Source organism: Cervus elaphus, chromosome 18 (genome assembly GCF_910594005.1).
Source record: "Cervus elaphus chromosome 18, mCerEla1.1, whole genome shotgun sequence".
In the NCBI taxonomy this organism is placed as follows: Eukaryota; Metazoa; Chordata; class Mammalia; order Artiodactyla; family Cervidae; genus Cervus; species Cervus elaphus.
Window position 1 is genome coordinate 74050313 of NC_057832.1, and position 26882 is coordinate 74077194.

General features: G+C 44.8%; 1 protein-coding gene across 3 annotated transcripts in view; it reads left to right on the top strand.

Annotated features, from left to right (window-relative positions):
- The window catches only part of SCRN1 (secernin 1), a 62453-nt gene that overhangs the window by 29836 nt on the left and 5735 nt on the right, over window positions 1–26882 (top strand). For all 3 annotated transcript variants that reach the window (XM_043871647.1, XM_043871646.1, XM_043871648.1), the window contains exons 3-7: window positions 7214–7395; window positions 13955–14157; window positions 14948–15142; window positions 17559–17724; window positions 26135–26315. In XM_043871647.1, coding sequence (XP_043727582.1) covers window positions 7214–7395; window positions 13955–14157; window positions 14948–15142; window positions 17559–17724; window positions 26135–26315 — 927 coding nt within the window. The remainder of the gene's footprint in view (window positions 1–7213; window positions 7396–13954; window positions 14158–14947; window positions 15143–17558; window positions 17725–26134; window positions 26316–26882) is intronic.

Sequence of the window (26882 nt, forward strand, 5' to 3'; positions counted from 1 at the left end):
CACCATCATGATTATCTGGGTCATGAAGATGTTTTTATACTGTTCTGTTTATTCTTGCCACCTCTTCTTAATATCTTCTGCTCTGTTAGGTCCTTACCATTTCTGTCCTTTATTGCACCCATCTTTGCATGAAATGTTCCCTTGGTATCTCTAATTTTCTTGATGAGATCTCTAGTCTTTCCCATTCTGTTGTTTTCCTCTATTTCTTTGCACTGATCACTGAGGAAGGCTTTCTTATCTCTCCTTGCTATTCTTTGGAACTCTGCATTCAAATGGGAATATCTTTCCTTTTCTCCTTTGCTTTTCACTTCTCTTCTTTTCGCAGCTGTTTGTAAGGCCTCCTCGGACAACCATTTTGCCTTTTTGCATTTCTTTTTCTTGGGAATGGTCTTGATCCCTCTCTTCTGTACAATGTCACGAACCTCCATCCATAATTCATCAGGCACTCTATCAGATCTAGTCTCTTAAATCTATTTCTCACTTCCACTGTATAGTCATAAGGAATTTGATTTAGGTCATACCAGAATGGTCTAGTGGTTTTCCCCACTTTCTTCAATTTAAGTCTGAATTTGGCAATAAGGATTTCATGATCTGAGCCACAGTCAACTGCTGATCTTGTTTTTGCTGACTGTATGGAGCTCCTCCATCTTTAACTGCAAAGAATATAATCAGTCTGATTTCGGTGTTGACCATCTTGTGTCCATGTGTAGTGTCTTCTCTTGAGTTGTTGGAAGAGGGTGTTTGCTGTGACCAGTGTGTTCTTTTGGCAGAACTCTGTTAGCTTTGCTCTGCTTCATTCCGTACTCCAAGGCCAAATTTGCCTGTTACTCTAGGTGTTTCTTGACTTCCTACTTTAGCATTCCAGTCCCCTATAATGAAAAGGACATCTTTTTTGGGTATTAGCTCTAAAAGGTCTTATAGGTCTTCACAGAACCGTTCAGCTTCAGCTTTTTCAGCGTTACTGTTCAGGGCATAGACTTGGATTACTGTGATATTGAATGGTTTGCCTTGGAAACGAACAGAGATCATTCTGTCATTTTTGAGATTGCATCCATTTCGGACTCTTTTGTTGACTATGATGGTTACTCCATTTCTTCTAAGGGATTCCTGCCCACAGTAGTAGATATAATGGTCATCTGAGTTAAATTCACCCATTCCAGTCCATCTTAGTTCGCTGATTCCTAGAATGTTGACGTTCCCTCTTGCCATCTCCTGTTTGATCACTCCCAATTTGCCTTGATTCATGGACCTAACATTTCAGGTTACTATGCAGTATTGCCCTTTACAGCATGGGACCTGATGGGTAAGTATGTATCTATTTGTGAAGGCCTCTGAGTCCTGAGGATGCTATGCACTGTGCATTGCAGAACTCTCTCCCTTTACGTTGGGCCCTGTGGGTAAGGGTGTTGAGGAAGCAGACAAATGATTTCCTGGATTATGATGTTCTGTCTGTGCATATGTGCATTTGTGTGTGGATGTGGAATGGGTTTAGGTCTACTTGTAAATGGTTAAGCCTTCTATTTAAGAAAGAAAGGATACAACGCTAGAATATTTTCCTGGAGAAAACAGTGGTTTCAACTAAAGTTTCCATTATCTATAGTTGGTGCCCAAGAGAGTCATTATACCATAACTTATGGAGATAGAATTCTTGATAGCCAAGTCAGGTTTGATACATAATTGCTTTTTGAAAGATTCTCTTATTATTGTATAATAAACCTCTCCTCCATTTTTGTCTCCTTTAGATGTCATTGTTTCCTTTTTTAGAAAGTTATTTTTATTTTTATTTTTTTAATTTTCCACTACATGAAATTCTGTATGGGATTAGTATCCTCAGTCAGGTTATACAGTTTTCACATTTTGGGATAGATTTTTGGTAGATAGTTTTCCTCCTTTCTTCCCAAAGAAAATATTTTCAAGAAGAATAGAAAATTACCAATTAATGGTAGCTGGTGGTGTTATTAGTAACATTGTCCATGCCCATGTCCTTGGTGGGGCAGGGAGTGGGTTCTGAATGTTATTTCTGAAGATTATCCCTTACCACAGGGGAGTACAAGTCATTCTGGAATCAGAAATCTGAGCAGAGCACCATGGTCACTAAGTAGATTGTATGCTTTTCTTCCTGCCTGTTTTCCTGTTTTCATCTCTTCAGCCCCAGAGGCAGGGGTTTCATCTCCCTTGCCCCATGGGAGAGTGGCTTGCCCTGGGGGCTTCCTTCCATTGCATCCCGTTTCCCAAGCCTGTTTCTGAATTCCTTGCATTGTCCATCCTTAAAGCTCTTGCAGCTTCAGGGAGATAAAAAAACACCTCTTCTAAAGTATAGTTAGCATCGTCTTTTGTCTTTGTTTAGACTCATATAAGCCTTAATGGCACATTTCCCAAAACCAGTCAAGTTGCAGGCAAGAAAACACTGGGATAAAAAAATTCAAAAACAAACAACCTCAGTGATAATCTCAATACTGCTTTAGAGTCACAGGTTTTCTAAAACTAAACCTATTTTCCTAAAGCATCCCTTTTTTTCCTACCTTTCTTTCTCCTCCTAAGAAGTCTGGCTGACTCATCAACTCATTTCACAGTGGTTTTCGCTGGCAGTGCCAGGGTTGTGTTCACCATCTGAGTACAGTAGGAAAGGCACAATGGTTGCATTGCATTAAGTGAAATGTCCATTGTGTGAGTGTCTCTATTCCCCTTTCACTGGGTGATATCCAGAAATAGTGTGTGCAGGAATGTGCAGGGGCTAGGCGACAGCATGACGCTGATTTTGCTTTTTCATTTTGGGCACCGTCACGCAAAATAATAAAGGGCTCGCCCTGCAGAAGAATTGTCTTTTGTGTTTGTCTCTGGGGCCTTGTCAAGGTTTATCTTTCCATCCTCCAACCAGGTATGTGTTCCCAGGAGCCACCTGAGAACGACAAGCTCAGTACAGTTAACGTCTTTCAAACCTCGATGATTAGCATTAGGCAGTGCTGACCATTCTTTTTTAAGCTTGCGTTTCATTTTTCTGGCCGTGCCCTGCAGCCTGTGGGATCTTAGTTCCCTGACCAGGGATTGAACCTGCGCCCCCTGAGTTGAAATTGCTGAGTCATAACCACTGGCCTGCCAGGAAGTCTCAGAGCTGACATTTAGGAGTATGCCTCACCCCTCACCCCCCACCCCTCCTCGGGCTTGTTGTGTGGTCTTGGCACCCGGAAGTCACACTAGCTGACAAATCTGTTTTACTAAAGACTGGGTGGGCGTGGCCATGGGGCAGCAAGACAAATTGCTCCTCTTTTTGTGCAGGCCCCTTGAACAGCTTAATCACCAGAGCTGAGGCCAGAACTATCCCCCTAAAGACTGATCTCTTGAGTGGTAAACATTTTCTTTTTCCTTTTTTCCTAACAGAAATCTGGCTGGAAATTTTCACTTTAGAACTAAGTTAAAAAAAAAAAAAAAGAACTAAGTTTTTTGTTTTTGTTTTTGTTTTCATGCTGAAAGATTTCAGGTGCTTTTGCATTTTTCCCCTCAGAGAAACTTTCTCTGCTGCTTCAAATCCCACTTCTTCTCTGCCTCGTTAATGACGTGGCAGTTGTGTTGGTGAATCTTATTTAAGAAAATGACTGCTTGCAGAGTTCCGGTTCTAGATGGCTGACTGAAGTTTAACTCATTACATCCTGTGTAAATGTTCCTTATTTGTGAGATTTGCTCCTAAACTGGGACTTTTAAGTAACTAATCTCTGTGAAACAAATGTTTCTTCCTCCCAGACCTGGGTGTGATTAGTCAGGTTTCAAACCCAGTGGACTGTGTGTGAATTGCAGCCACAGAGGGGCCCTTGTTAAGCCAGACTTCGGTGGTCCATGGCCAAGATGCCCTGAGGGTGTGTGTTACAGGCTCGCTTGGGCTTCCCTGGTGGCACAGGGTTCCATCCCTGAGTCGGAAAGATCCCCTGGAGAAGGAAATGGCAACCCACTCCAGTATTCTTGCCTGGAGAATCCCATGGACAGAGGAGCGTGGCGGGCTGCAGTCTATGGGGTCGCAAAGAGTTGGACGTGACTGAGCGATTGAGCACACACACGTAAGACTGGGATGCTCACACACCAGCTCCCCCTCACCTGCCCTGTGTCCTGTGCAGGGATCTGGGGGTCAGCTTTCAGCCTGGTGCTTGAAAGGGGCTGATTTAGCTGATATGTCTAGTTGGGGATCTCCTTGCTTCCTCATGATTCCCATTTTGGCGTGAAAAGTGTCAAGTTGGCTGCATGTATTTGAACGCCCACGACGCCCGTATGGTCTTTTGGACTCAGTGTTCAGCACTTTATCAATCAGTACTTGGTGTGCTTTTGCAGTCCTGTGACTCAGCGCCATCACAGCTCCCCGAAGCGGCAGAGTGGAGGACCTCCCTGAACCAGGGACACATTTTGACATCCCCACCTTTTTCTTCTCATTCTCTTTCCTCTGTCTGGAATACCTTGATGTCTGGCTCAGTTTGCAAGGTCAGCTCAAATGTCACCCACTTGATAAAACCTCTGCCCACTTGGATGTGTTTCCTTGCCTCTGAACCTCAATTATGCTCCCTCTGACCTTTGTTACCAATTCATTCATTCATTTATTGATACCTGCTATGTACCAGATTTGGGATCAAGCCCTCTCTCACTTCTGTCTCTTTCATGGAGCTTACATTCTAGCCTGGGGAAATAGCATACATAAATAGCACATGCAGTACATAAGTCAATTATATAGTATTTTGGAAGGGTTAAAATGGAATGGAATGGGAAAAGGAAAAATAATAGTAGGATTGGGTTGATCAGAAGTGCAAAGGCTTCTCATAGCCCAATTGGTCAAGAATCCGCCTACAATGCAGGAGACACCGGTTCAATTCCTGGATCAGGAAGATCCCCTGGAGAAGGTATAGGCTTCCCATTTCAGTATTCTTGGGTTTCCCTTGTGGCTCAGCTGGTAAAGAATCTACCTGCAATGTGGGAGACCTGGGTTCAATCCCTGGGTTAAGAAGACCCCCTGGACAAGGGAAAGGCTACCCACTCCGGTATTCTAGCGTGGAGAATTCCACCCACTCAAGTATTCTAGCCTGGAGAATTCCATGGATAGTATAGTCCATGGGGTCACAAAGAATTGGACACGATTGGGGACTTTAACTTTTCACAAGGTGGGAGGAGGGGGAGATTGAGTGCCTATTAAGCAGACACGCCTTAAGTTGGCTGATGGTCATGGTCACACCCACTGAGTGTGCCTTCTCCTTTGCCAACGGAAGGGACAGAGTCTGGGCCCCTCACTGACTTATCTGCCAGCAGCACTTAGCACAAGCTGCCTTGTGTGTGGTTGGTGCTCTGTAGATAAGTGATGAAATGGGAATGAAGGTGTAAACACGAATTTGAGGACAAATAAATAAGCTCATCTCCTGTTTTTGCTTTTTTCCTGTCCTTAAAAAAAATTATGATAAATCTGTGCTTAAGAAGTTGAGATTCCATCCCTATTAAGTCAGTCTTTTCAAGACAGAATTTGTCACTCGACCTCAGTGGGTACAGGGGTTTTGGAAAGTGTTGATCAATGTATGGGCTGCTTTTTGCATGAAATAACACAATTCTAACATACACATCTCAGTTCCATGTAGAAGAACACAGAGGACCACAGTTTGTGTAGTGCTTTGGCCAGGTTTTTGTTGTCAAAGGATCATTTTTTTAAAAAATAAATAACCATAGGGAACTGAATAGGGGAAAACATTTCAAGAGTATATTTTTTTTTGTCAGTTTGCTAAGAAAAACTCAAGGGTCTCTTGACAACCTCTGAGTTTAATTAGCTTTTAGTTTACAAATAGTTATCAAGTGAAAGAACATTATCCCAGGGCAGAGCAATACCTAATGTGGATTGTGAAGGTACAGATGTCACGTGACCAGTGAGTGTGCATTTCAGCTCTTACCTGGGGTTTAGAGATTATGGAAAATCAATGCAGAATAGCTTTCTGGGCTGCATTCAGAAATATAACTGGGTGTTGAATTAAAAAAAAGAGATATAAGGCTGCAGTTGATCCAGTGCTTTCAGATGCCCAATTTAAAATGTAAATGGATGCTGCAGCTGATATAGTTCTCCTCTGACAGCTAAAAAGCCCTGTATAATTTAAAGCCCTGAGTTCCACAGCCTCCCCAGGAAGAGGGTGTCATAGATACTAGAATATCAGTGTCAGGAGGCCCCCGCGGCCAACCTAGTTTAGTGCTTTTCCTACTGCTGCAGCGGAGTCTCCTAGGGGCTCAGTGTGGGGAGGGGAAGGCTCTGAGTGCTTTCCAGGCTGCTGTGTCTTTACTTGGAAAGGAATGAGCTAATCTAGATCAAGCTATTTCTTTCCAAGTATTTTTAGCCTCAGAATCCTTCCTCCATGCAAACTTTTACCCAGAAGCATAAAGACAATAGACCTGGTCAAAGTATTTTGAGGTGAATGGAAGAACAGGCATGGGACTGGAGGAGGTAAGACACAGCTCTAAGTGGCACGTACCACAGTTGTAAAAGGAGTTCAAAAAATGCCTTTCTGGGCCTGTGTCCTCATGGGCTTAGTGTGGGGATCAAATGGGGCAGACTGGGAAGCATAGTGGATAAGAGAGTGTATGCTTAATGCATTGGTGAAATGTAAAGTATCACTATGTTTTTCTCTTTTGTACCACTAGAACAATCATGTAGGTTGTCAAACTGTGTTCTAAGGAGCTGGGGATCATTATAGGAAGCTTAAGGGACCCCTGTTCTGCAGACAAATCATCTTCTTTTTATCTGTTAGGCATCCAAGTAGAATTTCCTTTACAGATAGAGCTCTATAACTTTGACAGAGTTTGAAAACTAATCTAGAAGGAGTTTTGCAAATAAATAGGTATGCTTGTTTGAAATGCTGGTGGCCATCTATGCCTTTTGAAATGACCAGATACAGAATATTCAGGGCAGAGACCAGCTCAATACCTGGTACATGAAAATAGACCGCCACTATAGATGTCTTCTTTATGCACAGATTGGCTTGAACTAAAGAGACTGAAAACTGAGTGAGTGGCAAGACTGAAACTCACTGTGGAAACCTTTGAGCTGCTTTGAGATGTGCGGTGTCTTTTAAGTCTGGGTGTTCCCAAGGCCTTTTATTTCTCGGCTCTGTTTGTAATGGATGTGGTGATTTAGTGTAAGTACCAAGGTGAAAACTAAGTGGTACCTGACAGATAATGGCCCTTTCTTTCTTCTGTCTTCATTTTTTAGTGCACTTACATTTCAATCAACCAAGTTCCCAGGACCCATGCCATTGTGATAAGCAGACCTGCCTGGCTTTGGGGGGCAGAAATGGGAGCTAATGAACATGGAGTATGCATAGCCAACGAAGCCATCAATGCCAGAGAACCAGCTGCTGAGACGGAAGCCTTACTGGGGATGGATCTGGTCAGGTACTGCATGGTGACTCTTAGAGACAACTGCTTTCAACAGGTTGTGGTGGGGATGGGCTTTATCGCTCTCAAACCTCATACTTTGTTATGCAGTCCTTCCAAAGAAGACTTACACCTTTTGATGTAAATTTGGAGGTGGTGGAAAAAAGAGTAAACTACAATGGAATATTATTCAGAAATAAAAAAGAATCAAGTGCTGATACCTGCTATGCTTGAAAACGTTATATTAAGTGAAAGAAGCCAGACACAAAAAGTCACATATTACATAATTCTAGTTACATGAAATACCCAGAATAGGCAAATTCACAGAAAGTGGTCTCCTGGGGTTGGAGTGGGGGATAGAGAGGGATTCCTAATGGGTACGGGGCTTCTTTTTGGGGTGTTTGAAATGTTTTAAACTTTGATTATGGTGATAGTTGCACAGCTTTATGAAGATACTAAAGATCATTCAATGACACTTCTAAATGAGTCAATTTGATGGTCTTTGAAATATATCTAATAATATATAAAAGTAAAAAGAAAAAAATATATAAAACACATAAAATATAAAGGAAGAAAGAACAGAAACTGCTTCCCTCCTTTCCCCTCTATGTCTCTGTCCTCTTTTCTTCCTTTCTCTCCCCTCCCAGCCACAGTGTAATGCATTCACGTTTATTGCACTAGTGAAGTGCAGAGGCGGACCTGTAAGCTTGGCAAGATGGAGGTCTCTGTTGGCGTGTTCACTAATGTGTCACAAGCACTAGGGCTGTGTCCCTGGTGTGCAGCAGCTGATCAGCAGCCAAGTTTGGAAAGAATGACTACACTCGAAGGCGGCAGGAATGAAACGACATTCTGAAATAGTTTCTTTTTTCCCGATGTAGTGAAATGCAATGGACTCGTGGCATGGTTGAAGGGGGATTGGGCTGGGAGCTGGAGGTCTTGGTTTTCAGTGTGGAAACACCATTAGTGTCGGTGCCCATCATTTGTTCAATGTGAGTTCTAAATTGGATGACCTCCAGAGCTTCCCAAAGGGGACCTCCTACAAAAAGGAATAGAGGTTTTTACATTTTATAGGTTTTGCAGGGAGAAATTGCACATCTACACAGAGATGTCTGTGGCCCATAGCTTCTTTCACCTGGTGGGCAGGTCAGTTTGCGACATCTTTTTGATGCCGTGTTGCCTTTATGCCTTCCTCACCCTTCCCTACTATTTCTGGTTGTTATAAACTCAGAAGGAGCAGGTCCCCTGAGTTGGAGAAAAGGAAGAAAAAGCCTCATATTTATAATGAGCTCTCTCTTGATCAACGGAGTGAAATGGAGAGAATAATAAATTTTCAGCTTATGTTTTGACAGCTGTCCCAGTAGTTTTACCTCTATATTTAAGAGAAATCCTGAAAATGAAGAGTTAGCAATGGAAAATAATGCCCCTTTTATGCCTCATTTACAACCTTGCATTTTGAGTTATCATTGTCTTCATGGAGGGGATTTATAGAACTGGCAAATATCACCGTTTAAACAGTTGATTTCTAAGGGATGATAGAAGAGAATGGTTTTTTTCTTTCTTCAATGCTTCTGATGTATCTTTTCGAGTTCATCAACCTATAAGACAACCAAAGTTATTGAATATGTGCTTTGTGTTAGACTCTGTGGGCACATAAAGAAGCTCAGACACTTCAAAGAGATCTGGTCTGTTTGCAGGGAGAAGACAGAAAATTGAGTAATGCAAGATTTTAGACCAATTTAAGATGACAGGAGGAGAAATGTGTCTCAAGGTGGTTGGAGATTTTTAGCCACATAAATGGTGCAGAATCCTAGGCTCTCAGCAAACACCGCTTGATGTTCAGAGATGATAATAGGCTGCATCCGTTTAGGAATGCTTCAAGGAGATGCATTTCACCTGGGTCTACAAGGCCCAGGGATGTAGACAGAGAAGATATATTTAGCACATAATTGAGGTTGTGATAGTTACCAAGGTCTGGGACAGTAACACATGTTGGGAGTAGATGACAGGGTAAGTTTAATTGTAGTCATTTAGCTTCAACTCCTTTCCTGGCCACCCATGACCAGCTATTACAATACAAAGACAGGTGTGTGAAGAGGACCCTGCCGTGGTGTCTGCACCTTGAGTGGCTCTTTGTGAGTTCAGGGTCTCAGCTTTACACCAGCTATGATCAGTTCAGTCACACACAGTCAGATACTGAGGAGCCATTCCATACCAATTGAATCTGAAAAGTGACCCCTGAGCCAGAAGGCCTCCTAGATCAACTTCTAAGAGCCTCCCAGATGATGGGTGCTGTAGCTCCATGTGTTTTCAGAGGGACTTAGGGCCGGGAATGCGTGCATGCTCAGTCATGTCCGACTCTTTACAACCCCATGGACCCCACCAGCCTCCCCTGCCCAGATTTTCCAGACAAGAATAATGGAGCGGGTTGCCATTTCCTCCTCTAGGGGATCTTCCTGACAAAAACTGTAAAACAGGTACAAAGTTTATTATTTGAAAGGGGATTCAGCCAGTGTCGGTTCTGCTCTTCTTAGGTGGAGCAGTGTAAAGAATCCGCCTGCCAATGCAGGAGACACAGGTTTGATTTCTGGGTCGGGAGGATCCTCTGGAGTAGGAAATGACAACCCACCCCATTATTGCCTGGAGAATCCCCTGGATAGAGGAGCCTGGCAGGCTACAGTCCTTGGAGTTGCAGAGAGTTGGATACTACTGAGCAACTGAGCCCACACACTAACCAATGTCTGTAGGTGGAAAGAACCTGTGGAAATAAGAGTTACTATTTCCCAAACACTGTTGTGTAATGTGTTTTGCAGAGAATATTTCATTTAACTCTCACCACAATCTAGTGAAGTGGGTATGGCTACTTCTGTTTGGTAGACGGGAAACTGAGGCTTAGGGAGATTAAGGGACTTGCCTGAAGCTTCCACAGAGCCTGGCGTAGGGTGCCTGGCCCCTCAGGGAGGCTGCCTCTGTACTAGAGTGCAGGTTACTTATCTCCAGATGGAGGCCAGTCAAAAGGTTTCACACACCTTTCTTCTAAATCAGTGCAGCCGTTAACATCGACTTTTCCCCCTCCTGCTTTCATCCCTCTGGCTGGAAGCTGGGAATCTTTTGATAACAAAAAAACAGTGAACCAAGAGAGGCCTTGCAGGCCCCTTGATTTGTGGGGAATAAGAAAGGTTATTTGCATCTGCATCCGTATAGGTTCATTCCTAAAAGGGGGGGGGGGTTGACTTATTTTTATGACTTTCTCTAGGGCAGTGAATTACATGTTTACAGGAAATCTAATTATAACTTGCATGTGTGTGCTCAGTCGTGTCGGACTCTTTGCAACCCCATGGACTGTCGCCCGCCAGGCTCCTCTGTCCATGGAATTTCCCAGGTAAGGATACTGGAGCGGATCGCCATCTCCTACGCCAGGGGATCTTCCTGACCCAGGAATGGAACCCTCAACTCTTGAGTCTCCCTCGTTGCCAGGTGGCTTCTTCACCACTGTGCCCCCTGGGAAGCCCCGTGTTTCACCTTAATTGGGATACAGTGGCACAGGGGTTTTCCTAATCAGTGGAAGATAAGCGAGCAGTGTTCCCAAACATGGAGCTTGCAGCAGGGAGTGTGGAGGGTGTTCATCTTCCTTGGTGAGCTGTGTTCACCTTTCCAGAAAGGGCACAGTGAGCTCGACATATCGGTGAGAAAGTCATTGACCCCAAATAGGCATTTCTTCCAGAATTTTCCATAAAAAATAAGGATCTGAATTTGGGAGCATCTAACTCCAAGACCCAGAATAACCTGACCAGGCACAGATTTCTGAAGGATTTGAGTTATGCTGAAGGTAGATGTCAGAGCGAAACTCTAACAGTTGATTGATAATTAACTGCTGGCACAGTTAATTTCATTCCTTTTCCTGCTCCAGTCAAGCCCATGAATAAGGTGTAGCAGCCAAAGTGAAAGTAGGCGTGGAGACCAAAAAGTCCCTCTTCTCATTTGGCATCACATGAATGCGCCTCATCTCGGAGGGGAAATGTTGGGAAAGGCTTTAAAATAGACCTCTTGATGGTGGGTGACTTGTGGCCTGGATCCCCGCAGCCTGGTATACCTCTGGATCTCAGGTGGAGAGGATGTGACCCTCTGTCATCCACAGCCTTGGCAGTGGTCCTATTCTCGGCCCATGGCACGGAGGCCACCTGGGAATGGTCGGGTGGGACAAACAGTGATCTTTTTCCCATGGTCCTGGTACGAGGGGTTCAATCAGAATCATGTCTGTGGATGAGTGCAGAGGCCCTCCTGCAGACACTGCAGAAGGCACCAAAGTCAGTGTGGGATGCAAATGGGCAGAGCAGGAGGAGAGTAAGTTAGAAACTGCAAAAGAGGGACTTCCTGGTGGTCCAGTGGTTAGGACTTTGCCTTCCAGTGCAGGGGCCATGGTTCCATCCCCGGTTAGGGAGCTATGATCCCACATGCTTTGGGGGCCAAAAAAAAACAAAAAGCAAAAGGAATACTGTAACAAATTCAACAAAGACTTTAAAAATAGTCCACTTCAAAAAAAATTTTTGTTTTTTAAATTTTTAAAAGAAAATTGTGAAAGAGAAGTCACAGCTGCCGAAGGTGACCTTGTTGTCCCTGGCTGGGTGTTCACAGGCTCCTCCCAGAGCTTGTTTGCCCGGGTAAGTGGGGCCCTGCAGAGGCTTTGGGTGCATTCTGCCTAGAATGACCAGGATTTACCAGGGACCTGTGAAAAGCAGGAAGGGCCCTCCTGTGTGGCCAGCTCTTGGCTGTGAGAGGTACTTGGCAGCACACTTGTTTGCTCTGGACCTTTGAGATGAGGTGTTTATCTCCTCTGCTCCTTTTTGGAGAAGATGGCACAGACCAACAGAAGAAGAGTCCACTACTTCATCTTCTAGTGAATTTTTTCTTATATGACTCCCCTAAGGCTTCAACTTCTCAAAGCATTGCCTTGTCATCAAGGCTTCCTAAATAAGCTTAAATTGAGAAATGCCAAATGAATTGGTATATAATTATCTCTGAAAATAAGCCTGTTGCAAAGATAAATCCGGATCATGGAGTCGCGTTATCTCTTCGTCTCCCTGGCAGCACAGTGCAGTGTCCCTTCAGGAAGAATCAAGCTGGGTGAGTTTTAATGGTAATTGCATCTCAAGTTGAAAACTCTCCCAGAACTGGCCTCTGCTGCCATCTTAGGAGGGCTCCATTGCCTCTGTTTTGAGACTCCATGCTTCTGTCACCAAAGTTACAATTTGAATGAAGAGAGGAATAAATAGAAATTTACTGAGCACCCATTACGTGCCATTCTCTTTCAAATCAGCCTGAGAGGGAAACAGTACTGTTTTTCACTTTACAGACAAGACAGTCAAGGTTTGAAAAGGTTACTCCAGGTGGATAACAGAAGCAGAATTAGAAATGAGGTCCCTTTATCTCTGAGTCACTTGTTTTTCTGCCACAGTCTGCTATGTCTGAAAACTTAATGATCACCTACTTGGTCCCGGGTGCCAGCGCCATGTATTTTCATGTTCATTGTCTCATAAAATCCATCCTCCTAGTACTCGGTGAGGTAGGTGCTTATTTTACTGGTGACATAAAACTGAAGTTCAAATATATGATATAACTTGCTCAAGTTACATGGCTTCCCAGGTGGCGCTAGTGGTAAAGAACCCGCCTGCCAATGCAGGAGACATAAGAGATGGGGGTTCTATCCCTGTATCGGGAAGATCCCCTGGAGGAGGGAATGGCACCCCACTCCAGCATTCTTGCCTGGAGAATCCCATGGACAGAGGAGTCTGGGGGGCTACAGTCCATAGGGTCACACAGAGTCAGACTAAAGTGACTTAGCATGCAAGCACGCAGGCTCAAGTTACGTAGAGGGCGGTCTCTGCGGCCTCTTTAAGGAGTCTCTTCATTGGGAGGGCTGGGAGGAGATGGCTGTTTCACTTTGGAAGAAGTTTGTCCTTTTGAATGACTGAAGCTGTAAGTCACACCAGTGGAGGGGGGCTGTTAGGTAGGAGGAGAACTATGTAGAAAAAGGACTGATCTTGTCCTAACCAACCACCCATTCCTAAGGAGGTGGTGGGTGAATTATCTTCACAGAGGACAGTGGCTGGCTATAGAGCACTTCTGGTACTAACCCAAATACCTGGTGTAGAATCATAGAGGTCAGGGCTGGACTGGGCAGAGGTTTCCTTTTGCCCAGAGGCAGGAGGGGCAACAAGCCACAGAGCGGTTGACTTGTTAAGGTCTTCTACTCAGCTGGCTAGCTTCAGGGGAGTCAGAGTTAGAAAAGAGAAAAAGGAAAGTGGCTAAGCTTCCTTTCAAGAGAAGGAAGCCACTGGGCTCCTGACTGTGGAAAGGGCATGACCAAAGACAGAAATGCCTCCATGATTTTGAATGGGATGTGTAATGTGTATTGTGAGTTCAAGTGCTCTTTATCTGTTTGTGTATGGGCCTGAGTATTTCACATAGTTATGCATGTCGGCATTCTTCATAACTCAGCTCGGGCCCAACCTTTGATGCCTGTGCTAATAATGAGGTGGTGTGAAATGACAGAGGTGTGCTTCTGGTCTTCTTACTTCAGGCTTGGTTTAGAGAGAGGGGCAACAGCTAAAGAAGCCTTAGACGTCATTGTCGCCTTGTTGGAAGAACATGGACAGGGTGGGAATTACTATGAAGATGCAAACTCCTGCCACAGCTTCCAAAGTGCGTATCTGATCGTGGACCGTGAGGAGGCCTGGGTGCTGGAGACTGTAGGGAAGTACTGGGCTGCGGAGAAAATCACAGGTGAGTGGGGGTGGCTGGTGAGGAGTTTCAAGGACAGGAAGAGCTAAGGCCACAGTGCCTGGACTTACAGATTCTCTCAGTGCTACATCTGCAGGCTCTAATGTGCTCCTCATTTCTGGGCACCCAGATAGACACATATTGGCACGGACATTCCATTATTTTAAAACAATTCATTATCGGGAATTCCGTGGTGGTCCAGTGGTTAGGACTCCATTCTGTCATTGCCAGGTACCTGGGTTCAATCCCTGGTTAGGTTACTAAGATCCTACAAGCCGCACAGTGGGGCCTAAATAAATAAATAATTCATTATCAGGGCCACTGTCTTTTTCTAACTGTTGGGGCCTGAAAAAAATCTGAATGAAGAAGTACCATATTAAAAAAAATTTTTTTAATGTATACATAGATTTGAGCACAGGGTGGTAGTTAAGCAAGACTAACCTGGTGAGGAAGAATGTCTGGAGCTGCAACATTTGTGAGTCCTGTTAGCAGCACAGAGCCTCTTTCAAAGAACCTTTCACTTTTCTCATGGGTAGTAAATGCCTGGGGTTTAGTTTGTCAGGTCAAGTGACTCACTCATTAAAAACGTGATAAAATATGTCAGGGCTGCTCAAACCTTCTAGGAGATCTTAAAAGAAGACCAAGGACCTTGCGTTTCTCTCTTCAGAAATGGAATTGATTCCTCCATATAGTTAGAGTCAGGTTGCCGGGGAGAGCTGCCCTGTAATGTCCATTTCTTGATAAAGTCTTTATAAGTCTATTTCTAAATAACTGGACTTTGTACTCTTTACAGAGGGAGTCAAGTGCATTTGCAATCAGCTTTCGCTCACGACTAAAATCGATGCAGAGCATCCGGAACTCAGGAGTTATGCTCAGAGTCAAGGTTGGTGGACGGGAGAGGATGAGTTTAATTTCTCTGAAGTTTTTTCTCCAGCTGATGACCATCTAACCTGCTGTTCAGGCAAAGACACCTTAGAAAAGCAAGAAGGTGAGTTGGGGTGTTCCTTACAGTTCTCCGTCTCATACCGTTTGTCTTGCAGCTATTTCAGAGACCTTGTTTGAACTTAGGCGAATAAGCAAAGAGGCAAAGTGGAGAACAGACCTTGTCCTGTATGTGGAAACTGACTTGTGCTAAAGTCCTTGCTGTGCAGTCATATGACCACAACTTGCATTTATTTTTACATGATGCTTTTTTATCCACGGACGTTTCCTGCTCCCATTTCTCCCTGAAATGCTGATGTCACTATGCTTGTCTTTGTAACAGTGCAGCCTTGCTTATACCTCAGCATTTGTACATTTGACTTATCTCCTCCGTATATTTTCCTATTTTCATTAGCCTGCTGAGTCTTGACATCAGGGGTCTTATCTTTTATTCACCTTAGGATCCCCTTGTGATGCCTGTTATGGCCCTTTGTTCCATGAACACTTGTTGGGTCAAATTGTTGAATTCCTTTCATGAGCCCTCTATTTTCCACCCGGATATTCACTTAGCCAGAATCTATTTTTAGGTAAATGTGGTGACTGGTAGCTTGTTACTTTTGTGCCTGAGTGGAAAACCCTTCCCTGTAAACCACAATGGCCACATTTTAAATTTGCTGGTGAGACATGTGTTTTGTAAGTCAAGCCTTTGGTGATTTAGAATAGGAGTTGGTAAATTATGACCTGTTGATGGATGCCTGTTTTGTAAATAAAATTTCACTGGAACACAGCCATCCCTGTTTATTTTCCTGTTGTTTATGACTGCTTCCGTACTATGTGGCAGAGTTGAGCAGTTGCAACAAGTCCAGCAGAGATTATAGGGCCTGTGTCTCTGTGTGTATGTGTGTGTGTGCTCAGTCGTGTCCAACTCTTTGCAACCCATGGACTGTAGCCCGCCAGGCTCCTCTGTCCATGGGATTCTCTAGGCAAGAATACTGGAGTGGGTTACCATTTCCTCTTCCAGGGGATCTTTCTGACCAAGAGATTGAACACGCGTCTCATGAGTCTCCTTCATTGGCAGACAGATTCTTTACCACTGAGTCATCTGGGAAGCCTTACAGGCCCCATAAGGCTAAACTATTTCCTGTCTGGTTCTTAAAGAAAAAGTTCGCTGACTCTTAATCTAGAAGAACACTTTAGGACTTTTGCTGTAGAACTTAATTAATATATTCTGAGTAGAAAAGTAAGAAAGTGCTATTTAAAAATGAGACTCTCATAAAAAACTACAAGATTTTAATTGGAAAAAATCTAACTTGGTAAAAGTATAATATATAATACCAATTGTAAAGTAGTCCTGCCAAAAATATCCAACGTAGACCTGATGCAGCTTCTGGATCTAACTACTAGTTTGCCAGAAATTCAGAGGATAGAGAAGAACATTAATAACACCATCGGCAAAGTGCATCTTACAAAGTTCAGAGTGTGGGAGACTCAGGAGAAATGGCCCAGCAAATAAAATGCAAGGGGTGGGGGAATGAGAGACAGTGATTAAGAGTTTTAAGAGACATTATCAACCTGTCAGATCCTGGTTTAAATCAACAGATTCATTTTTGAGACAGGGAGGAAGTTTGAACCCTGGATAGTTGAAGAACTCAGGGACTTGCCGTTAATATTTTTAGGTGCAATGTGTTATCCATGGAGATTTACAAAGAGGATATGAGTTGTGGTAGTGAAGTTTAAGTTACTTTTTCCTCATGTGTTGCTTTGATTTGATCTTTGTGAGTACAGATTGAAAAGATACCATTTTAATGAATTACCAACAGAGGGAGAAAGTGAAGAACCAGAATCCTATGTAGTGAAAGTTTTGTTAGTCTGTTTATCTGAAGTCAGAGCCAATAGTCCTCATGGTTCTCAATATTTGAAAGACTTCTCTGTGTATATTTTTCACTGTAGAAGGGTCATTCCCTAGATATAATATTGACTCTAACCAGCAGGATTATACCAGAGAGCTCGCTTGGTGCTCTGCATAGGTTGTGTACTTTCTTATGAATATCATTCTGTTGCATATTCTATTAGTTGAGTAATTGCTTAGTGCTATAACAAAAAGACCCCAAAATAATGTGGCTTTAAAAATGCAGCTTTATTTCTCTTCCACAGTCTAGATGTATATAGATAGTCCAGGGTGAGTGGGTTATTTTACCTCAACGTGTGACTTTCTTTTGTGGCCCACTCAATGGCATCTCCCAGCCAGCAGGAAAGGAGGGAAAAGAGTGAAGGGCTAGCCTTCCTTTCTGTGGATGTGACGGGCGAGTTGCACACATCATTTCTGCTTACCTCTCATTGGTCAAGATCTATCCTGTGACCACACCTAAAGTAGGGCGGTTCTGTTCCCAGCTGTAATTTCAGGGGTTCTGTTAACTCAAAAGGGAAATAACTAATTGATTTTGGTTAGCAGCTTGCTTCCTTCCTCTCTTTTTTCTTTACAGAAAGCATCACTGTGCAGACTATGATTGATGTCCTGCGGGACAAAGGCAGTGGAGTCTGCGTAGATTCTGAGTCTTTCCTCACCACAGCCAGTGCCGTGTCTGTCCTGCCTCAGAACAGAAGCTCACCAGGCATCCACTACTTCACTGGGACCCCAGATCCTTCCAGGTTTGTCTGAGACATAGTCACACAGCCAGCAAGTGTGTGCTTCCCTTGAGAGCTCGCCCAGTACTCACATCCTGAGCTCCTGCCCTTCCCTATATGTACAGTCACATTTTTCAGTATCGCCATGGCCAGTGCAGTACAAGGGCTGTGAGAAAGGGGAGTTCTTGGCTTCTATCATGTCGTGCTCATCACAATCATGGAATCAAATTGTTGTAAATGCAACAAACATTTATTAATATATATCATGGGCCAGGCATTGTGCTGTATATGAGGGCTGCAAAGATAAATAAAACTCAGTGAGACAGAAGAGATACAGGAAAGCTCAGGATTGATCAGAAGCACCAGTTGCTTTGAGTTACAGGAAAAAATGGCCCAGAGACAAGGCACATTGCAGCCACTTCAAGGGCACTGGCCTCTTCTCTAAGACCTTGTGTTTTAGGGCATTGCTTCCTGCCCACACACTTCAGCAAAGGGCTTGTGGCCTCTAGAATAAACCACCTGAAGTTGAATTCCACCTCTATCACTTAGTATTAATAGCCGCTAAGTCCCTTAACCTCTCTAAGCTTGTCTGTCCTATACAATGGGCACAATCCCAGACCATACTTTTATGTGCTTGTTGGGAGGATTAAATGAGATAATCCAAGTAAATGCATAACAGGTTTAGCTATTATTTTAGACTATCTCTGGTCTACCTGGCAAGCAGCAGCCCTTCTCAGTAACTTTCAGTCCTGCACACCAAGATCATGCCATTGGTAACTTAGGCACAACCATCGTGACTTCTAAATGGTCAGAATCACTTGAGGGGAGTTTTTGAAAAATACAGATGTCTTGACCCAAACCTTTTGTGTCAGGAATTTTAAGGTGGGCTTAGGAGTCTGTCCAGTAAGTCTGATTCCTCAGAGCCTGGAGGGCTCTAGAAGACTGTCCATTCCAGTACGATCTCTGATATTTTTCACGTGTTCCATTGGCTGAAAACCATCATCATTTGAGTACTGGGTGTCAAACCTTTGACTCTGCTACAAGGGAATCTGTAGCTGTTTGATTTCATTCCTTTTCCAGCTGGAAATACTTACTCTCCCCTCATTGTTTCAGGAATACAGACAATGGCAGTGCCCAGCTAGGAGCTGTGTCTTAGATGACTCAGGGGAGAAGCCAAGTACCTTTCCTGACTCCTTGGCCTCAGTTCAGTTCAGTCGCTCAGTCGTGTCCGACTCTTTGCGACCCCATGAATCATAGCACGCCAGGCCCCCCTGTCCATCACCAACTCCTGGAGTTTACTCAAACTCACGTCCATCGAGTTGGTGATGCCATCCAGCCATCTCATCCTCTGTCGTCCCCTTCTCCTCCCGCCCTTTGGCCTCACTGTCCCAATAAAGGTAGATCTTTCTAGCAGGACCTATTAAATCCTGCGTAAACTATCCTTAGCTTTTCATTCACTTGTTTATTCATTGAATAAGCACTTGTTAGGCACCTGCTGCGTACCTAATATTATGCTTATTGCATGCTAGAGACTAACTGTTTACAGGATAAGAGGTGGCACAGAGGCGACAGTGAAGGCGAAACTCCGCAGAGGAAGAACTCCTGAGCACTGGTGTCGTGAGAGGAGGGGCTTCTTAGGTGCTGAGAGCGGGAATGACATTCTGGGTGGGAGGGAACAGCAGGTGCAGAGGCCCAGAGGCATGAGCCAGCATGGCACCCCTTGCGGCTGTGCATCCTTTTGTAGTTTGAGTTTCCACCCCTCTCCCCACTCCCCCAGTACCTCCCGAGCCCAGCATGGGCCCTCTGCTGGCCTCTAACCAGGAGCCTCACCCACTCACCGGTATTCCAGGCAGCCTCTCAGGACACGCCTCTTGTTTGACTCTGGCTTCTTTCTCTTGATTTTATCTCCCAGTTAGGAATGCCTGGTTCTGTGACCCCACTCCCACCCCCTTTTCGGTCTATCAGATCTGGGGCTTGTCCTTCCTCTCCCTGGTGTCCTTCCTCTCCCTTGTGGATGCTGACCTTGCTTGCTGGTGGCTTTTGTGAGCACTCTGTGCTGGCCCACAGGGATACGTGTTGTCTTTCAGAGTCTGTCTGGAACATCCTGTCAAGGTCTTTAGACATTGTTCTTCAGGGAACAGGAGCCTTTGAAGGAGCAGGTTGAACTGAAGAGTGACCACAACGGCCCCCTTGGTTCCTGACATCTCAGACACCTGCTCCAGCTGTGCTTAGAAGAGAGAGCTTTGTGGTGCCAGGACGTGAAGATAAAGTAATTCTGTTTCCTAGGCTATAGGACACAGCCCAATGCAATTCTAAAAATGTGCTGAAAAATAGCTTTTTAATATCTAAAAGTGAAAATTTCAAGTAATTTTAAAAGAAAATTATTCGTGGTTAAATTAATTGAGCAGACCTTAAAGGCTATTAAGGGCTTCCTGGAAGACATTCATTTTTATTATCTACGGTTAAATGAACTACATTGCCTACTGTGACTATAGAACTGTCTTCGTTTTTTTTCTTCTATTCAACATTTCAATGTTTCTTTGTAATTGGATATCCTCACCATTTTGTATTTTGTCAGCAGGAAGCATAATTACCTACTCTTGGATTTTAGGTAATAAAATTAGGGAAATTTTAGCCGGCTTCTGCTAATGCTAAAAACATTAGAGAGATGTTTGCAGGAAATAGTTTCAGAGCAGTGGCCTTGCAGAAGATTATGATCAAAGAAGACTGTTATTTATCCTCCCAATTAATGTTAGAAACCAAAGGACATGATCTTACTGTTGTTCTGTCCGCTTCAGCACTTCTTGGCTCTTTGCTCACTATATTAATTATAGATCCTTTTCTCAAAATAGCTTGTTCTCATAGTCCCCTTTTTTCTTCCTCCTTCCCCCCTCTCTCTCCCTCCTGATTTGTACCAGGTATTATGTAAGTTTGAGAGTTGGAGGCAGATACAAAAGCCAGAATTTCAGAGATAGAGGGAGATGCAGAAGAACTTTAATTTTATTGAGTAGGCAAATTCCATCATGTGATATATTCTGATGAGTCAGCTGGTGCCTCGATCATCCATATAGTGACACTGATTGGCTTTAGTATACCAGTTCTAACCATTTGCTTCGTGGAAGGCAGTATCTGTTAAAGCTTCATCGGTATGAAAGATTGGGAAGGGAAAGAGCAGAGAGGTAGCTTTGCATTTTGAGACACTGTAATTTCCAAGTTCCATTGCTGTGCTGGAGTTTGTGAGAGCTGATGATGTCATGTCTTCCCAACCCTGTGTTCAGTAATGTCACACGGGTAGCTTGAAAAGGGCCCCAGTGAGTGTGTTTATACTGTGGAAATCAGCAGACACTATGAATTAGGGCTTATTGCTTCCACTACTTAGAAGCTCTCACATCTGAGAAAACACACAAATATTCAAGATACAGGAGGATAAACCAAGTGGAGGAAAGATTTAAAAGTGTTTCCATTTTAAATATTAGATGGCTATTTCCCAACCCATTCCTTTAATTGCATTAGGCCATGTAATTCAGCCTGGAAAACAGAAAATAGGGAGGAAATTCTAGGAAAAGAGGGTCTTTGACCCACTTTATGGCAGGGAACTGGAGAGATGCAAGGGATACAGGGTGTGTGTGTGTGTGTGTGTGTGTGTGTGTGTGTGTGTGTGTGTGTGTGTGTGTGTGTGTGTGTGTGTGTGTGTGTGTGTGTGTGTGTGTGTGTGTGTGTGTGTGTGTGTGTGTCTGTGTCTGTGTGTGTGTGTGTGTGTGTGTGTGGTGTTTGCTTCCTCTTCTCCCAGGTACTAGGCTTGAGAGTCTACATTGCATCAATTGAGACTGTCTCATCTGGTTAATTAAAATGTCAGAGACAAGTGGAACCTTTTCATTATTGGAGATAATGTTATAGACACTGTGGTTTATGTAAATACAGGGCTGCAGCCTGCATGGACGATACCCAGCTGAGGACCTTGCTTAAAATAGCCCTTTGATTTCATTCCTAACTCTCCCAACAGTATCTTTTTCCTCCTCCCACCCCATGGTTTTGACTTTTGAAAACCTCCCAGGGTATCTGGATCCAGCCCAAAGGGTGTCCCAGGCTCCAGAAGTATTAGTTTTCTTTCCCTCTAAATGAAAACGCCCTTCACAGGTAGGTTCTGCTGTCAGCCAGATGTGGCTTTAGTTATGTGATTTAAGTGATTCACAGCCCAGCTGGGATGACCCATGGATGAACCATTCAGAGGGACACATGCAATTGAGGGAAACTGGTTCTTCCAGGCCCATATCGGATCGGTTTAAAGTTTAGCAGATTCATCCAAGCAGGGGCCTTTGTGCTGCTGTTTTTGTGTGAGCAGATCCACTGGGGACTCTGGGGCAGAAGTTAAGCCCATCACTCTGGGAGTTTCTGCATCATCGGTAAGAACACAGCCATGTTTGAAGTAAGAAATGTGAGCTGGCCAGTCATACTAGAGTTCTGTGTCAGAGTCAGTCATGAACCGCTCTTGGGGTGCTCGATATGAGTGATGAACTGGGCCCCACCCTGGCTGGGTGTGCTGGGAGGGGTGGTCATGACCCACAGGCAGTTCAGCTTTGCCGCTGGCTGGATATATGGCCTTAATCAAGTCATTTCATCTCTCTGAACATACATTCATTCAAGTGGCATTTAAGAAGCTACCATCTGAGGTTCACTTTTGGGAAAATGTCAGAGTATGTTCTCACCTACTTGGATTTTTAATGTGATTTTCTGTAATGTTTGGTAAGAAATCAAAACATTTGGAAACCACTGAGTTTTCCAGGTTGCCCTTTCCTGGATCTATAGACATAAGTGATCAGGATGGAATTATAGATGATTCCCACATTCTGGTATATTATTGCAGTTTATTATGGCAATAATTTTATTTATTCAGTCTCAAAAAAGAATCTCCCTTTAACCATTTGATGGTAAAATAATCCAGCTGCCAGTGCAGGGGACACAGGTTCAGTCTTTGGGTCAGAAATATCCCCTGGAGGAGGAAATGGCAACCCACTCCTGTATTCTTACCTCGAAAATCCCGTGGACAGAGGAGCCTGGCGGGCTACAGTCCATGGGGTCGCAAAGAGTTGACACAACCAAGTGAGCATAACCACCTGACGAATATATACTTCATGTTTTTAGCAGCTGAGGATGCTGAGTTCCTTACAGACTTTGGAAAAAAAGTTCTTGGAGGACTTTGGCTGCTTTAGAATATTATAGAAACCTCATCATATTATTAACTTACTTATTTTTAAAGTTAAAATGGATGGAGGGAGGGATAAACATATAGTCCCTCCTGTCTTAACAAATGCCACCAGACACTCTCTCACTAACCTCCACATGCCAATGAATGTGGACCGGCTTGAGGTTCCATCAGTCAGAGGGTTTTGACTTTTTTTTTTTTAACTCTGCTCTTACCTTGTGTATTGGGTGCAGAAAACCACAACTGTGCTTACCATGAGCTTCTTGAAAACACAGATTCATAAACCTCATGACATAGAAAGAGAAATAGCACAATAGCTTTAGCATCTGAAAGGGAGAGATCATTTTAGCCCATTGAGAGACAGAGAGGAAAAATGATGGGCCCCACAGCTGGTCAGAGGTCAAGCTGGGACGCAGACCCGCATTCGGAGTCCAGCCTAGTTCCCTGCCCTGCTGTGGTGAGGCAGGCAGACCTGGACAGTTGCTCAGGAGGACCCGGTGCCATGGTTCTCCCCGTGGGGCCAGTTTCAGGATGGTCCTGAGCACATTGTAAGTAAAGCACAGAGTTCCAAAAATTAAATGATGGGCTTGCCTATGAAACATTACTCTCACTGGGACTTTTGAGAGGTGGAAAAGAGAGGTTCAGTTCGGGAGATATACAGTCCCCATACAGGGATACAGAAATGAGCACCGTCTGTGTGGCCTGGGGCCAGTGTGAAGGGCCCCTGTCCCAAGGGGTCTCCTCAGCAGCCCAGGCTCGGCAGCTCTGCTGGACACTGCCGATCCTCTGCCTCGCCATGGTTGAGCCTGCCCCAGCCTCACCACCAAGTCCAAGCTGAAGCCCACAGGAGCCCTGGCTCTGACCCCTGTCTGTGCAATGCCAGGCCTAGGGAAGAGGTGTGAACTATGCAGGCTCTGGGCTGCAGGGTCTCTCAAGGGATCTCAGTGCAGGCCAAGGAGGCTGCAGGAGGCTTCCCTTCTGCTAGAAGACGGTGTATGCGCACTGAGTTTTCAGGAAACCCCGAGGGCTGTCAGGCCCCGAAGGGTAGGATGCTTTCCTGCTCTGAGGCTGCTGTGTTGTCTGAGACCAGAGGGGCCCGGAGGCAGTTAGTTCTGAATGTCTCTCTGCTGGACTCTGCCTTATCACCGCCTCTTCTATCCCTCCCCATTCATTACCCTCTTCCAGTAAACCCTCAAAATGCCCTCAACCAAATGACCAGTTGGAGAATTCAACTCTATGGGATCAAAATTTTGTAGACATTTTAAAATTTTGCATTATTTCCTTCCACTTTGAACACTCACCCACTTGACATTCAGGAGGAGGAAAGAGAAGTGCTGCATTTTCAGGAGGCAGTAGCAAGTGGTAGTGAGTGTTACCTCTGTGTAAGGTGGCTCCTGGTATCTCAGGGAGGGAAGGATTTTGGGAGGACTTGGCCTTGTGGAATTAGGTCCAGCCCATGTGCCTATGCCTCACACTTTTTGGTGGACAGAGCCCGTTTCCTGTGTGTGTTGGCATCACCTGCAGAGAAGAGAACTTGACCAGTCCCACCCGCTTCACCTGGTAGCCACCCTGGTGGCTCAATGGTAAAGAATCTGCCTGCCATGCAGAAGACTCGGGTTCGATCCCTGGGTCAGGAAGATTCCCTGGAGAAGGGCATTGCAACTTCTTGCCTGGAGAATCCCATGGACAGAGGAGCCTGGCAGGATACGATCCATGGGGTCACAAAGAGTCGGATACAACTGAGCGACTAAACTCATTTCACCCACTTCACAAGCTTAGGGTGCAACTGCTTTCAGTATTCAAATGAAATTAAGATGAGCTTAAGTATCTTTCGTGCTGTGATCAGGGTCTTTATCTCACCTGAGTCCTTGTCCCTTGATAACCTCAGGGAACTAATGTGAGGGGTCGCTGCTGGTTACTCTTGTCTCTGGTCCTGCTCCTCAGACTTGGATGTCATCTGTCCCCTGGGGACCTTAACAAGCAGGTCTGGTCAGCAGGACGGGGCCTGAGGGTGATACTGATGCTCAAGTCCAAGGACACAGTTCAGGTGCAAGGGTCACGGGTTCCCAGTGCTTTGCAGGTGGTGGTGTATGTGAAAATGTGTGGCACACTGGGAAAGCTGCTTTGGCTGCCTCTAGCCCGGGGACCTCGGGGCTCGGGGATTCAACTTCCCAGCTCACTTCTCACCCCTTGGAGGCACAGAGTGGGTCAAGGTGCACTAAGTTAGGAGGACAGAGAATAACCCCAATGGAGCCATACACCTGGGTGTGGGTATGTCTCATTCTCTCCGACTGTTATTGCAGGTGCCCCCGTGGTGTGATTGAAAACAGGCCACCCTCGGGGCCCAGAGGTGCCTGTGCTCCCCCAGAACGCTGTTTTGATCCAGCTGTGTTCTTGGTGGGTGCAGAGCCGGGAGAGGAAAGCTGTCTCCCTGCTGTTGTAGGCAGCTGCGGTCGCCACAGACCCCGTCGGCCTAGAGTCCCAAGATGCAGTTTCTTAGATACCCGGCTGTTTCAGGGTGTGTGCACATCTGGAGGGGTGTGTTGCTCTGTGCCCAGGTATGCAGGTATATACACGCATACATGTGCACACACACATGGGCACTCGCATGCAGAGCCGTTTCCCCTGAGTTACACCCCTTGTGCCAAAAGAGCCGAATCAAAGAGGTCTTGCTTCAGCCGCCTACTATGCCCTCGGCTGCCCTCTCACACAACCAGACGTCTGTTCTCTATGGCGTGCCCTCTCTGGGGCCCCTGGGATTCTGTTTTGGTCATCCGTCTTCATCTGTGCCCTCCTTGGGTCTGTCAGAGATATTCCAAACATTTTCAAATAAGGTAGAACCTAAAAGAAATAAAGATGTGATCTCAGACCCTGCCTTTCCAGGGGGCCTCTTTCTGTGGACCATGGTGGCGAAAGACTAACTCAGATCGGTGGCCCATTATGCCCTTTGCTCAAAGCCCCATGTGTGTGTTCATGGAACTGTGAAAGGAGCTCTCAAATGGCCTTCCCAGAACAAAGCTAGTCTGTGTTGATGTCTCCTCACTGTAAATAGAACACTTTGCAACTTATAATCGGCAGTTAGTTTTATTAAAACAGTCACTAAAATATGCAGTTGGCACTCTCTCTCTCAGGAGGCACCCGCCCACCACCCACCAGGAACTGACCCCGGGAATGTTTGCTGTCCTCACGCCCTGAACGTGGTTTGGCTGAAGCACTCTCCTTTCTCTCCAGGTCCATATTCAAGCCTTTCATCTTTGTTGATGATGTAAAACTAGTCCCCAAAGCACAGTCTCCCTGTTTTGGGGACGATGACCCAGCCAAAAAGGAGCCTCGGTTCCAGGAGAAGCCAGACCGCCGGCATGAGCTGTACAAGGCACACGAGTGGGCCCGTGCCGTCCTGGAGAGTGACGAGGTGAGCCTGGCTGGGGGCCCTGGGAGCAGGTGAGGTCACCAGGAAGGAGATTGGAAAGCGGATAACAAGCTCATCATTCTCCTCCTCTCCAGCTAGTCTGCTTCCAGAAACCCAGGCTCCCGAGGCCCTCGCTAGAATGCTAGTGGTAATTGTTCCAGCCAGCCTCTCAAAACCCGGTGAAAGCAAGCCTCCACTTTTGATGTTATTCAAAATGCAGTGGCCTAAGAATATCCCTCTTTTACTTACTGTCCACTTGGGAATAACAGAAATGTGCAGTACTAGTTGGGAGAACTGGTTTTCTGCAGTCAGAAATTCTTTGTATACTTTTGGAGATAAAAAGTTGTATTATGGCAGCACTTTAAAGATGGAATCATAGTTTTGTTGTTTTTTTTTTTTAAAGTGATTCTTCAAAAAAATCCCTGGAGATGGTTGGTGGTGATGGTTTCATCAGTGTGAATGTATTTATGCCATGAACTGTATGCTTAAAAATGGTTAAAATGGTAAATTTTAAATTTTGTATATTTTTTTCATGTAAAAAGTTTTAAAATTAATTGTCAGTTTTAAAAG